The sequence below is a fragment of the Haplochromis burtoni genome, unplaced genomic scaffold (assembly GCF_018398535.1).
Source record: "Haplochromis burtoni strain Fernald_Lab_line unplaced genomic scaffold, NCSU_Asbu1 Contig_21, whole genome shotgun sequence".
Classification (NCBI taxonomy): Eukaryota; Metazoa; Chordata; class Actinopteri; order Cichliformes; family Cichlidae; genus Haplochromis; species Haplochromis burtoni.
In genome coordinates, this window is record NW_024582382.1 from 1,426,691 (window position 1) to 1,442,061 (window position 15,371).

Below are 15,371 nucleotides of genomic sequence, written 5' to 3' on the forward strand. Positions count from 1 at the left end.
TTTTTAACCATTGTGACCATAGTCTCAGAGGTCTGTGATTACTGGATCTGTCATATAATACAATATTTGATATTAGGTTGAGCAGGCAAGCCATATGCCACAGGACCATTGCAGAGGCTTTGGTCTGAACCCACTCAGGGGCATTTGCTGCCTGTCTTCCCTTTCTCCCAGCTTTCCTGTCATAATAAAGGCTAAAAAGCTTCACTTGCTGACAAGTCAGTTTAAAGCAAGATCAGACACTACGACTGTACAAGAGAGCTGCACTTTATTTGACACACAATCACAGCAACTTATGTACAAAAGAAGGCAGGTTCAACTGCCTGCTGTCTTCTCACAGGAAAAACACACACATTTCTCACAGAATATCATGGCATCCACACTGATAAATTAGTATCTCCAGTATCAGTAGGCTTTTAAATTTATGTATCATTATATCATAGATCTATTTTCTGTATTATTTTTGTTCTTATATCACACTACTCTACAAATGGGAGAGTTACTCTGTGGAAAGAGGACACCATCACTGGTGACTTCTCTGGTTGGGGTGCGTTCAAGCATTCCTGACTCCTTTTCGCACTCTCAGCCACTATCATCATTGTCACATAACGTCACAGTAAGACTGAACATGCCCGTGTCACACATACCAAAATAATGTCTCATCCTTCATGTTTGTAAACCTATAACATAGAACCCTTCTCTGCTTTATTCTCACATTTCTGAGAAAACATGTAGACAACATTTTTTTTTTTAAATCACCGTGCGATTGCTTGAGACTATACATGCATTGTTTTGTATATACCTTTGTACCCATCGTCATAGTTTATTATTTAAACATCTTCTTTTGGACATAACAATTTGTTGAACTCGCTAGGAATGACTTGGCCTATTTACAAGTCAATTTTGTTTTTCTACTTTTGATGCCAAGAGTTTGGAACATCCACACATTCATGTAAAAATCTCATATACATACTATAGAATGTAGATTCATTATATTTAAAAAAAAAAAAAGATACAATGGCAAAAGAAAAGATAAAAGGTTAAATTCATAAAACTTCACATAATTTCCTTATTAATCCAACTTTCTGGTTTTTTTTACATTTATGGTTTAGCATAACTGCTATGTAAAGCCACTCAGAGGAACAGGTGGAGCAATATAAGCAACAAAAATGAGCTTCCACCCGCCTGAATCTGTCTGCGCTGAGGATCCACATTCCTGCCATCCCTGTTTACAGCCAAGCATGACACAGAGATAAATTAAAGCCAAGTAATATTCCTTTTTTTCCCCAAAGCAGCAAGGCCTTGTATGACGCTTTCAGGCCCACAAACTCACAGTTACTACATCTGTTTCCGACCATCTCCAGTATCATTAATACCAGGTCAATCATCACGACACAGAATGGGGAGAAACGAAAAAACAAAATTAAAAATAAAACAGAAACTGATCACAGTTACAGAAAAAAGTACCCTTCCCAAAATAAAACAACAGTAGCAAAATAAGCCCAACACACAGGCACCGGTCCAGCCTCTTATATCTTAAAGTGACCTTTCACATAAAGAGGCAAAGGTGTACACGAGCTGGACGAGTATTTTCAGGGAAAAGCTTTTTGTGTGTGTGTGTGTGTGTGTGTGTGTGTGTGTGTTTTCTTTACAAATTAAAATTACATAAAATCTAACTTTGTGTCCGTAAAGAAAAATTTAGAATTTAAAAATGAACTAACTTCAGAGTATATTACAGAGGCTAACTCTTATCTATACAGAGATTTTAAACAAATATAAAAATGTTCTGCATATGAATAAATAATCTCAGTGTGAAATGCAATATCTCTCAATGAATTAAAAAAAGAAAAATCTGTACAAAATGATCACTAATATATAAAACAGAAGATATGATGACATTTTACAGTATATAATTTAATCTAGGCCTATATATATATATTTATATATATATATCACATTTTCTTCACAATTATATTATCATACACAAACATTTCACTTAGATATATTTATATATGTATATTTCTTGTATGTTTCATTTCAAGTTTGAGTTTTTCTGATTGCCAGAGGCATCCACTGTGAGTTTTTTTCAACATGCCCTCTAAACCTCCAGCCATGTTGAAATCACAGCCCGCTAACACTTGTCTTGAAAAAAAAAAAAAAAAAGCACTGTCACGCAATTCTGGGAGGGTTTCATTTCAGACTTTACTTAGGGGAAAGCAGCCAAGCGTGCATGCTTCCTCCCCATTGCTCACCAGACGCAAATGCAGCAAATTTAACTTGGAGAGTTATGGATTTGAGTGTGGAACAGCATGAGTAAGTGAATTTCTTTCATTTGACTTCACTCAATATGAAACCCGGGGCTTGAACCTGCCTGGCAGAGCTACAGAGCACCCAGGGGTGAGACTTAATTCGCTGTGCTGCGAGCTTGCGGTTGTGCACACTGTTAGAGCTGGGGATTGTTTAGTCAAATGCCACTGCTGCAACCTGACACACTGCATTTCAAGTGCCGTTTTCTTTTATCTGCGAAAAATGGGAACAAACCAGCTCTCGCAGCTTCTTCTTTGGGTAAAAGGGTTATTCTGTCATTGCTGCTGATCTACTACTGTAATACAAGATCATTTGGGGGGTTCTGGCAGGAGCAACGTCTTAGAGGCACTGGGAAAAACATGGTTACAGGTCCTTGTAGATAAGCAGGCAGGAGTATGTCAAAGGCAAAGAGCACTGCCTTGGTAAAATTGCAAGAGCGCTAATTATATATTGCACACATTGTTCATAATTGAAGCTTGTCAAACTTTGTTCTTGGATAACATCAGCTGAGCACTTTTGACTTTCAGAGATCCTTCACACCAAAGAATGCAAAGTGAAGAGGGCAGGGAAAGAAGTGCCCTCTGGCTGTCAGACCCTTCCTCTCATCTCTTTGGGTCTTTTATTTCACAAGCGCTCTCAATGGATACAGGACGAGTTAAAGCCGGCCTTATTAAAGTATCCTTCAAACACATGTCCCCAAACTAATCCCCTCTCCTAAAGCTGCCTACTCTTTGACATGAGCCCCTTTTCACATGTTTTAAACCTCAATGCCACAAAGCATCGATTTCACACAGTCATGCTGGAGAACCACTGAGAAGAATCACTTTGTCGGTTACGGTCCATTCAGCTACTTCACCTCCCCAGCAGGCTGCCTCGAGGCAAACACGCAGGACAGGCAGCTTCCAAAGAGGTTCCTCGTGCAGGGTTCACACTGACACACCTTTGATGTGCTTGAAAATAATCCCAACTTGAGTTTCTATCATTGAGAAACACTGAAGGCCTTCATTCATAAAAGTTTCATGATTCAAAATGCAGGTAATATAACCAAAGCGATACTTGGAATCTAATGTGTAGCATATCAAATGTATATGGGAATGCTTCGTCCTTTGTGCTTGTCATAATTAAAAAGAATTACAAAGTTAATTCTCGTTAATTGGGGATTTTGTGTTTGAGAGTCAACTGTGCTTGCTTTAGATTTCAATACTTTCCTCTCGTGTCGCTCTTGGTTTGTAAGACTCACTTTTAGGCTTTTTGTGTCATCTGCTCGTTTACAGAATGTGTTATATTTTACAATAAGGCCTAAAGTTTGATGTGATTAATTTTGAACTCAAGCATCCCAAAAGAAAGAATCTATCAGTGTAGATCTGGTGAGATCAGATTAATATAGCATAATTTACCAGAGTGCTCTTTATAAGTGGTGAAACAGATGTGACCTACGATGATTATTCACATGAGGTTGGCTGAAAGAAAAAAATAAGTGAGTCTGTGCTGTACAGGTTGCTTTTTCAAGTGTGTGTGTGAGAGAGAGACTGTGTGTTTGTGTGTTGTTCATCAGTGTGTGTGCTTAAGTCTTTGGGATGGGTTGTGATGTCAGGCTCTGTAATGCCAGAGCAACCTAGAAGATGCTACTGTGGAAACATCCTGATTGTCATAATTAACTAGTTAATACACACATATGAAAACCAACATTTGAATACAATTCATCGTTTGCACTTTTCCCTTCTGTTTGCGTAACCGTGCCTCTTTGTCGTTTCTTTAAAAAGACTTGTGCTATTTCAGGGCTGCTGCCTTCTTTGCATTCTTGTGAATGCGCTGCAGTTTCCAGTTTTCCAATTAGACATCTACTTTAAATGTCCCTAATTGCTGATGCAAGTATTTCGTTTGTAGGGTTGTAAATATAGATTAAAATGCAAAATTAAATTAAAGCCGACTCCAAGACAGGAGGGGGAGAACAATTGTGTAAGCTCAGTTTGTACAAACAGAGGGGAAAACATAGCACCAGTTTAGAGTTTAAAACAGGCGATTTTAAAAAAAGCCACAAATGCCCTTTTAACACTAAACAGCTTGAAACCTCGTTCATCACCTTGGCCACCTTCTGATTTTTTTGAATTTTTTTTTTTTTGTTTTCCGAGTGGAATCACATTCTGTCAGGTGATGCAGGTAAGTCAAAACATTACTATCCTGAACACACACAACTACTGAACTCACTTGGTGATTATTGCAGCTCTTTTTTCTATATGATCAAAGTCACCATCTAGATATTTCAACTATGCCACTAACAACCCACTGAGAGTATGTATGTGAGAATGGTGCTGTCAGCAAATACAGCCAGACCACATCAGCTTGTAGCAGGTAGCTGGTGGGAGGGGAGGCCTGTTTGTGCACTCTCTATCTGGGAAGGTGACAGAATGACTTTGTGGGAGAACTGCAGTAGATCTAAGGTACTGGATCAGAGTAGGACACTTGTCCGTGAAGAAAACTGTGACTCCATTTACACTGTGGTAGACTGTGCAATAAAAGGAAGCAGAAAAAACAAGAAAAGAAAAATTAAAAAATCTTATAAGAACTGGAATATAAAGAATATTGTTCCATAATGCAGCTAGTTCATCTTTATGGTTCATGATGTGATGGTTGTGGTTGAGAACTGTATCCAAAGTCCTTATCCTCCTCCTATTCATCACTTGTTGCCAGGGTAAAGGTCCTTTTTCACAGGCTTGTTGCCACCATCCTTGGACCTGTTGAGGCTGGAGCTGTCGAGGCTACGCCTGCTGGGCTTGAGAACTCCAGAGGAGAAGGCAAAGGAACCAAAGGTGGGAGAGGAGGGAGATAGGGATGGAGTCGGGGTGCTTGGCGAGGATGAAGAGGAGGAGGTAGCAGTTGGAGTAGGGGAGGAGGATTGGCTGCTGGGCAGGGGCAGGGAGGAGGCTCGCTGCTCACGTAGGAGGCGGTGATGACGAAGGGCGGAGGAAAGCAGCAAGGCCTCAGTGCTCAGGCCGGAAGCAGATAGGCTTGCCAAGAGGGCCTTTGCTTGGCTTGAGGAGGCTGTAAGTGCAGGCATCGCCCCCTCCTGGGGGTACTTCCTCAGACCAGGAACAAATGCTGCCGCAGGAGAGGCCACTCGGCCTGAAAAAATGCCCGTTTTGATACCAGAGAGGTATGGCTCAATGCTGCCACTGGTGCTGTAGGTCCCTTTCGCCTTCAGGTAGAATAGGGACACAGAAGACAGGAGGGAGCAGAGGAGGAATGTAAAGAGATGAGGTTTTCAGGGGTCGAAGGGAAAAATCATGAAAAATGAAAGTCTTAAAATTGGTTGTGGTTGGGTACTGTGCCCTGCAGCACCTTCCCTTACTATTACACTCAAACATTTCTGCGCAAGCATGCTTGCACACGCACACACACGCGCTTACACAGACTGGGTGTCAGACCATATATCAGAGTAAACATTGGGGATATGAAAGTAGTTGATAAGGTACAGGGAGCAGATGGTTGTGTGTGTCTCTGGAGTCAGGTGAACAGGAGAAGAAGGAAACTGAAGATGCTGGACACGGACAGGTTGCTCACTGCTGCAGGTTTTATAGGTAGGGTAGATGGGCAGGCCAGGAGGTGCAGGGCAGCACAGGTTCACACGGGGTGACGGGGTAGGTGAGGTTGCACCGCAGGAACAAGTGTCAGAAGAAACATGTAGTGAAGGGGAGGGGAGTGAAAACAGAACAGGAAACAAACACAGGAAATTGTTATTCAGGTTGATATCAGATTGTGTGATGCAAGCCACGACACAGGCTGCCATCTACACGTGATAAACAAAATCACTGATACCACTGAGAAGGTGCAACAGTGAAAGTGGGCAAATGACACTGTTGACCACCTTTATTTTGACACTTGTTTTATTAATGTTGACTCATTAAAAACGTACACATTCACTTTCAGTCCTTTTGTGTAATGCAGAAATGAGACACTAGATGGCACTGTTTCAACAGTAGATTGAGACTTGTGAGCAATACGTTTACAACATGTATTTGTCCGTCTTTGTTAAGCAGACTACATCTGAGAGAACAGTTTCTGTGTTTCATGTGCAAATCCATTTTAAAAAGTAAATACTCATTTTTTAATATATGGCAAAAAATGTATTTTTGTACTTTTCAGATGAAGCAACAGGAGAAAAGTTGATTTCTGTGGTTATAAAAGTTTTATTCTGTTTGTTTTGGGTTTACGGGAATTAGTTCTGCTTGAAAAGACAGCAGGTGTGCTAGTCTAGACTGCACTGCTGGGAGGCTTTCATCTGCTCTGTTGCAGCTCCAGATCCTGGGCTGCCAACCGTTCCCAGAGAGCCGAGCTGTTCCTTCTGCTCAAGGAACTCTTCTCAAGCCTGGTGGACGCTTTTTTTCCTGATCTGCGAGTACAGGAGAGCACCCCTTCATCTCACGCACTCAGACCTGCCTGCCAAATGATAACCTCCATGGATAGTCCCCTACTAACCCCAACTCATGCCCAACACCTTTAACTAGCCTGCTTTACTGCCAGAAGTAATAAGTGCCCAAATGGGAAATGGAAATAGGGTTTTGCAGCGTGAAAGTGATTCACATTGTCATGCCTTCCTTGATCTGTGCCAAAGCAAACGGAGAGAAATTGTGGCTTTGAACTGTCTGTTCTTATCCAACACATTGATTTGAAGGATCCTCATGCCTGAAATGGTCTAAGTATGTCTCAGTATAGCTTTATTGAGCAAGCAGCCCGAGTACAGCGGCACGAGGCGCTATCAGAAAAGCTCTGTTAATTTTAACACCTGCAAATACACATAGATAACGCTAGAATTAAATCTAAAAAAGAAACTAATTCTCCAGGGGGAATAAAGCTACATTTTATACTGTGGTAAGGTGTAGCAAGTCCATTACGAAAATCTGACTGGCCAACTTTATCCCTACCCCATAATTCTAATTTATGGTGATTGAAATGCCGCAATGTTCAATCAGTATTTTTTCTTGAAACGGCAGGACCCGCGTTTAACGAAAAAGTGGTCTCGTTTTATCTTAAAAATAATAAACTATCCTTCCAGCTGGCTTTTAGTCATGATGAGTGAATGAACACCAGCTGCCTTTCATGCAATCTGGAGGAAAGTGTCATTGTGCAGTAAAGATATTTAAATGTATTCAGATATTTAGGTCTATTCGTGTAGTAGCTGGAGCAGGGGACAGCAGACCATCAGGAGACTCTGAAGTGCTGTCCTCGTTCCTTTGGTTTGGACCCTATTTAAAATGCCCCAGAAATGTCATTACGGTTTGGCAAGAAGAGACAAAAGAGAACAATCTAAAAACACCAAGGGGAAATGGAAGGAGGGGTAAAAGTTTGGGACCATTTAGGGAGCTACGAACAGCAGATGTTTAAGAGAATAGCCCATTTTACCTTGAGTTTGGTGCCAAGGAGAGAGATCACCCAAGCTGGGCACATCTGATTGTTAAAACAACAATATTTTTTAAAAATTAGCAGTGAGTTTGGTGGTGAAATGTAGATGGGAAGCACTGTGATTAACTGTAGTCATTGCCACATTTTACACAGTTCGAAAATATCAGCTAAACTTTAAGGTTTCATAAAATTAAAGAATACATCATATTTTTGTTTTTGCTTAGCAGCTGCAAGTCGAATTTCTCTTCAGAAAGATGACACGCCAGATGTCACTGAGGGGTTTAAAAAAAGATACCAGGTAAAGTAAAATGTGGATTAGGCAAAAGTTCTTAATTAGCTCTTAAAGGCAGTATGCAAATCAGCCAGCCGCCTTGATAATTTGATGAGATGAGCAGCAGATAATCAGCATGTTTTTTCCTGCCTAGTCTTTGCTCAGCTGTTTCATTATACTGAATTTAAAATGATTTAGTAGATAGATTTTGCCCCATCCATCTTTAAACTAAATTATCAGGCTCTGCACCATTTTCATTTGACATAAAAAGTTTTCAAAAATATATATAGAGTTAATGATGCAAGGACATTCAGACAGACATAAGTATCACTAGTATAGCCTTAATGCAATTATTCACCAATTTGAACTCTTCTTTTATAGTTTTGTTGCTGTTATATCAGACCTTTTACAGTAAACACAGTCTGACAGCAAGTAGAGCAAAAACTGTGTTGCACTGATATCCATCCATCTATTTTCTTCTGTATACATAGAACCTATGAAACCAAGGGGAGAACATGCAATCGCTACACAGAACAGGCAGTGGAACCCTAGAACCTTCTTGCTGTGAGGCAACAATGCTAACCACTGCACCACCATGCTGCCTTGTTTACTGATTACATTATTACAATGACAAAAATACAAAAAACCCCAAAGCACTTTCAAGTAGCTGTTTTTTTAAGCAATGAAATTTGGTTGAGAGTTATTTTGTTATGGTTGTAAACTACGCGAAGTACACTACACTGTACATGCAAAAAATCCATATGCAATTTATCCACATTGCAGCGTGAACTGGTAATGGTAACCTCACTTATAGGGATTGTCACAGTGCATAACAAGAGCAAGGGGTCACAACAAAGATAAAAAGACCATTTTTGTGCTAAATTTCCCCCTGGCAGCTTCCTCCCACGGCCAAAAACAGGCAGGTTAATAAGTGTTTCTAAATTGGCCAAAGGTGTAAATATTAATGGCTGTCTGTCGCTCTGTGTTAGCTTTCAAGTAGACTGGTAACATGTTCAGGGACTACATCACCTCTCTCCCGATGACAGCTGAGAGAGGCTCCAACACCCCTGCAACCCTGAACTGCATGAAGAAAATAGACGGAAGAATAGATGGAAATTTTGGCTCTGCTAGGTAGATGAAGAAGAATGCTCGACAATGTTTATGAAGGAAACCGAGCAGATAGGGAGGTAAGAGTGCAGATGTATGCACAACTTTCACGATAGAGCTACTTTGTGACCAGTAGTAGAGGTCCAGATTACAAGTAGCCAGTGTTTATTTCCTCAATGATTGTTAACTGTGCATCAAAACTGTTGTCAAACTGCCAGTTTGCACATTTACGCAAGCCCGTTTGTAAATGTTCATCCATGAGGATCGCCACCATTAATGAATATTAGGATATTTAGGACAAGTATCTGACCAACTAACCTCTTTAGCCTTAAAGCAGCTAACAAACTATGGCAGCATTTTTAAAAATGGAGGCCTACCAACATTTTAACATCAATTTAATAAAGTGGCCAATTATTATATCAAGTGCACTTTTGCATTGAATAATTGTTTTTCACTTGTCTTTATACAACACCTGGAAATGTACAAAGGGACTAGTAGTCCCTCATCGTTAAAAATAATACAAAATAGAGTTATTGGCTGTTGTAGCGCCTACCACAGCTGACTCTTTATTCTCCTACACTAAACCAGCTGGTTATTTGTTCCTCTTTGTTATTCATCACACAGTTGTGGTATGCTGCTACCCTTAACTGCTTGGCACCGACTTCCCACGCCGACAATTAGCTTTGAGTGTCCACCGTCCCTCGGAGGATAGCGCTTTCACTCGTACAGCATCTTTTCACAATGACTGTTTTGAAGTTTGTGGACAAAGAGACTGTGCTGCCTGTGAGTGTCATATTGAAATAATGGGATTAATTTTGCTTTCATTACACAAGTGTAGGCATCCACTCAGCTTCCAAATCTCGGGGAATGAGCGAGACTGACAGAGGAAGAGTGAAACGGAGAAAGGGCCAGCATGCATAAATTGCAGAGTAGAGAAAGCGGAAAGGGGAAGAAAAAGACATAAAGAAGAGGAAACCTGAAAGACTTTATGGTGGAAAGAGAACTGCCCTCTTCATAATGAATAATCGGTGATTGCCAGTGACTCAAGGGGTGATTATTACATGACTCTGTAGAGATTCTTCTCAATCTTCTCTCAGTATGAGGCAACCGAACCCCTCCATGTCTCAAGTCTCTGGCTGTCTGCCTAACGCATTCATTTTTCAATCTTTAAGACTGAATTTGTGTCTGAATGCTCTGTCAAATTCTGTGGGTTATGAAGGTTTAGGTGCACTTCACTGCTTCGGTTATTTTTCAAATTACATTGACATTAAGCCTTTTTCCCCTCCTGTGCACCGGCATGCTGTAAAAATCTTCTCTTGGCTTTACTTGACCGACATGCTCCAACAGTTCAATTTCCTTGCCTCTAGAGGCCATCTAGCATCCTTATGTCCAGTCTTTTGCTGTACTTTAAACTTCTAAAATGCCAGCATATTAGAGACTGAAAAAAGAATGAAAAGCCAGCTGTCAGGCATATGCATAACAACAAATACTTAGAGAGAGAGTTTATGAAGTTTTATAAATTAAACTCAAGCGCTTTTAAGAGTTTCTTCATACCCAATTTTCTGTCAGAGTTCAGAAAAAACAGAAGTGAAGACCTGTTAAAGATGCAAGCACGTCCATAATGCTAATACATAACAACACTTTAATAGGTTTAAATTATATAATTAGAAGCCACTTAAGACTTTCAGACATGAAACACTGCTTAGGTAATTAAAGTGCTAATCCTTCATCACTCTAACCTGTGTGACATGCATCTCTCTGTGGGACAGTGCCTGCAGAAAATCCTTTGATCCAATTGAGCATTCCTGTGATGATGAGCCTGTCACAATAATGTGACATTAAAAAGTTTATGGCAAAACTGGCTTTGAATTCAATTCATCGCTTCTGCTGTCTGCTAAGTTTGCATCTTGAATGTTACACAGACTGTAATACACAGAGGGCGAGGAATGTATCACGCTGAAAGGTGACAGTGGTTCTGCGGGGCACAGAAAGGATCCAGTGGCAGTGAAGAGTGGTAGTTAAGGCCCATTTAATCTTGATCTGGTGCAGAGTGGATTACGTGAATGGATGCACACACACTTGCTTTCGAGAAAATAACTCTGAACGAAGGCTTGCTGAAGTTGTTGGGGAGGTGGCGTAAACATTAACGCAAATTATGTCTCTATTTGAGGAAGAAAGCAATTAAATTTGCTTAAACACAGAACAAAATCAATACTATCCTTTCTATCTTGATTTTTGGTAGGCCCAGATTTTTGCACTCCAAAAAATATTTATGCCCAAAATGCTGATATGACTACATAAGTATAATGTAAAAGAGGAAATTTAACAGAATCTGGTCAAATTAAATGTACTTTATTGGTATACATTCAGTATATATGGCATTTTTCCCTAATAATTACATACTTCAATAAATAAACCTTTGATTTTATATATTTCAGTTGCATTTTACTAAGAATGATAGTTTCATATTTCTCTTTGAACCTCTGACAGTTTCAACTGCAGTGACTCTGTGGGCATAAAGGCAGTACGATTCAATAATGATCATTATTGTAATTTTCATGTTTTTATATCTCAATTTTGTACAAGCCTTCATTAAGTGCTTAAGATGGTTATACCTAAAAGCTAACTTGTCCATCTTAGGGATCATGCGTTTTGGCCTCAACAGCGCAAAACAAAGGCAAATTGTACCTGTTGCTGGCCCTGGACCTTCATGAAGTCCTCTCTTTTGCCACTTTTAGTCTTTTCTGTGCTGTTTTGTTGCAGGTGCTTCAGTTTGGAGGCAGCCGAGGAGTGGAGAAACTTCCCGCTACCTGAAATAGTTCCTCCCTAAGAATAGAATAAACAAGAGAAGAACAGAGGAGAACCATTAATAACACTTTGCCACACAGCAGATGTCTGTAGATTTCACTTCCCCTCTACAGTGTATTCGATTTAAGCCTCAGACACACATCTACTTACTACAGAGTTTAAGTCCAGCCTTTATCAAGTCTTTCTCTTGAGACTAATAAGGTTTTTAAGACCTCAGCTTATAGTTGGTATAAAATGGAACTATCCACTTCACAGAGTTTCACTATGTATCAGCAGAAGATGACAAAGACCAGAATATAGAAATGCGGCATCAAAACTGACGTTGCGTAGCTTAGCCTCACCACAGGATCCACGAGGCAGCGTGCTTAATGATCTTTCCTGCTGAGTTACTCTATTGACTCTCTCTAATACACAGGAAAACAAATACACATCCAGTCAAATTTCCATCCAACTGTGCCTCATCTGCACACAGAGACATTAGCTAAAAGGAAAACTAACAAAAGATTAACCCTAATATCAAATAGTCAGTTACCCCTACTACATTAAATCAGAGAAGAAAGACTTGTAACCACCTTCCTTCTGCGCCAAATCCTTTTTTAACGAGAAGCAGAATTTTAAAATTAGATCATAAAATTTGCAAGTAAACTTGCTGTTTGATGTGCTAATTAAAAACTAAACTCTAATGGGTTCTGAAAGTAGATTTCTTGTCAGTGTGAATTTGGTAAGTGTGCCAGCAAATGTTGGACAAGAGTTGGAAGAAGGGTCATGTTGAAATGATGAACGTGGTTGAAGTTGGAGTGATGAAATAATGTGTGAAGACTCTGTAATCCGCAGCCGTGCCCATGGGAGTGCTTTCTGGCTCTACATCAGAGGGCTAAAACTCACCATGACAGTGTGACTGTCAAGTATTGCAGCCCTGCCCTGAGTGGTAGGCTACAATCAGAGTAACAGGGAGTGCTACGCAAGCTGTCAAGACCTCTCAGACGAGTGGCAGCTGACACAGGAATGCTTTTGATAATTACTAATCTTTTGTTGTGTAGCGGTCAACTGGAGGTGAGCTAAAGCCAGGCCACTGACAACATCTGGTAATAGAGTTCAGCACATAGTCAGTACATATTAATGTGAAGTATATTAGACGTGATATTAGCCTTTGGTAAGAAATCTTTTGTTTTTTAAACTTATTAGATCGAATTTTCTCTTTGTAGTTTTACCTCGTTATTTGAAAGCAGCTAAACAGTTTAAATGTCTGTTTATGTCCTTATGATTAAACATTTTGGGTCAGCTGTTTACAAGCGTTGTAAATTTATGTGGATGGATGAATACGCACTTAATCAAAACAATGTCGCAAAAGTGCTGCATCTGCATTTGTCAGTGGCTCTTTTATCTGTGACGCATGTCTGAATAGCTCCCCGAGAAAGGATTTCTCACATCTGTTTAGGGCAGAAGTTGCTGTAAATGTGTTACTCTTCATTCCTTGCATTGAAATGATTTGAAAGGGCAGCAATTAAATTGAGCTCATTAAAAAGGTTATGAGCCTCGTCCTGTTTATTGCGCTTGAGGTGTTCATATGGGGAACTTCTACTGTGTTTGGTCTTTTAAAGTGAACATTCACAGAATAGAAATATTAGGCTCCATGTAAGCATAGCCACTCTGCCATCCTGACTTGTCACAGCAGGGCATTTAAGTAGGCCAACATGAACAATACCAGGACCTGGCCTATGTACAGATTCTTAAACTCATTAATAATGTGTCTGTTTAGCTTGCAATGACACGTCAAAATAGCTGCTGCAAAAAGAACATAATTTACAACAAAATGATGCTGGATGATGGAAGATACAGCTTAATGTAAATATGTCCTCGCGCTACCTTTTAATAAAGCACAACCGCAGTTGTACTGCTTTGTGCTTAAGACGATTAGTGAGGAAAAGAAAGTTGGATTTCAGGGCAGAACTAAGATAAGAAATTAAATTAATTAGATTGTACTAACCAGTAAAGAGCAGAAAAGGAGAAGAGGAAAATGCATTTATTTTTTATTGCCTCTTGGTGTAACAAAAGGCAAAATTAGCTAGACTCAGACAGATAGGAGATACCGGGACAGATCAATAAAAAACAATTAACAACTCTGAGCTCAGCAGGAGAGTAGCCCCAGCACTAATCACAGAACAGACAAGTAGGTAGGAAGTCTGCTGTCTGTCCCCTCTGCATGGTTTCGATTTCAAATACAGTCGCATGCCGATTTAATCAGGGAGCAGACATCAGAAGCTGAAAAGTGAATTTCCAACTGCCATCCACAGAGAAGAAGTGAAGAAAAAAAGAGGATGCTGCTTCAGAGCAGGAATGGACACAGGAGGTGTAAACAAAAACCTGGATTGATGATGGACTCAAGGCGGACGGCTTGGGTGGGAGTGGCGGCTTCTTCGCCTCAGTTGGACTACCAGTCGTCGGTACAGGGCTACTGTTGATGATTGTCTGACTGTAGAGCTGCTCTCTAGTAGCATGACCACTGATCTCTATCAATGTGTTTTCCAGCTCTCGAATAGTCTCCTCCAAGCTGTCCAGCCTCTTGTAGGTGGTGCGTCGGACATCTTCTGTCATTCTCCTCTGAGTGTCCGCAGACCTAGTTGACCCATTAGAGTTAAGAGTACTGCTTACTGAGCTCAGCTGTATCTCAGGCATTAACCTAATTTCAGGTTTGTGGTGAAATGTCAGCATGCTAGCCCCTGTCTCTATGCCGCTTCTGAGAGCCTCAGCTAGAGACATCTGCTGGTCTGGGGCATGGGAGAATTTTAATTCGAATGATGCCACAAGGGAATACAGTAGTTCGTAGGCCTCTTTGACAGTTTTTTGTACCCTGAAGAGCACTAGCAGAGGCCGGTGACTCAGCTGAGTTTCAGACAGTTCCTTAGTCTGCGGTGAGATGATTAGAGAGTGAAGAACATCTCCTTTAGTCTCACTGAGCTCTTGGGCTTCAAGAGGAGACACCACTCTCATGTCCAGATCTGTCACCAGCAGGGCAACTTCCTGTTTGAATTCACTATCCGAACACTGTTCTCGCTGTGGAGGACTTTCAAATCCCCCTGAATGCTTTCCCCTTGAAATTATAGTCTTGCCGACTGAATGATGACCAGTCCAATCTTGTGATTGAGTCCCCTCCACAAGGTCATTCCCTAAATCTCTGACAGGATCCTCTGAGTTTGTGAGCGAAGCAGGACAGCAATCTGTCAACACGATGTGGGGGACAGGAGACATGTGCCCTGCCTATAAATGAAGAAAGCACTTGAGTTTTCAATTTAAACACACTCCAAGCACAAACTTCAAGTGAGATTACAAACCATGGCATTAAAAACACCCAAGCACATCAGAGAGCATGAAAGAAATATTATCACATTGTATCTAATACCTTTGTAGTAGGGGTGCAACGATACTCGTATCGATATTGAACCGTTCGATACAGTGCTTTCGGTTCGGTACGCATATGTAT

At 40.5% G+C, this 15,371-nt stretch overlaps 1 protein-coding gene across 3 annotated transcripts in view; it reads right to left on the bottom strand.

Annotated features, from left to right (window-relative positions):
* Positions 1 to 243: 243 nt before the first annotated feature.
* The window catches only part of si:ch211-278a6.1 (SRC kinase signaling inhibitor 1), a 121,047-nt gene continuing 105,919 nt past the window's right edge, over positions 244 to 15,371 (bottom strand). For 2 of the 3 annotated variants that reach the window (XM_042218606.1, XM_042218607.1), the window contains 3 exons: positions 14,255 to 15,148; positions 11,771 to 11,908; positions 244 to 5,867 (listed from right to left, as the gene is read on the bottom strand). In XM_042218606.1, the coding sequence (XP_042074540.1) occupies positions 5,862 to 5,867; positions 11,771 to 11,908; positions 14,255 to 15,148 (1,038 nt within the window). In that variant the 3' untranslated portion in view covers positions 244 to 5,861. The remainder of the gene's footprint in view (positions 5,868 to 11,770; positions 11,909 to 14,254; positions 15,149 to 15,371) is intronic. The other variant, XM_042218608.1, reaches the window with a different exon arrangement.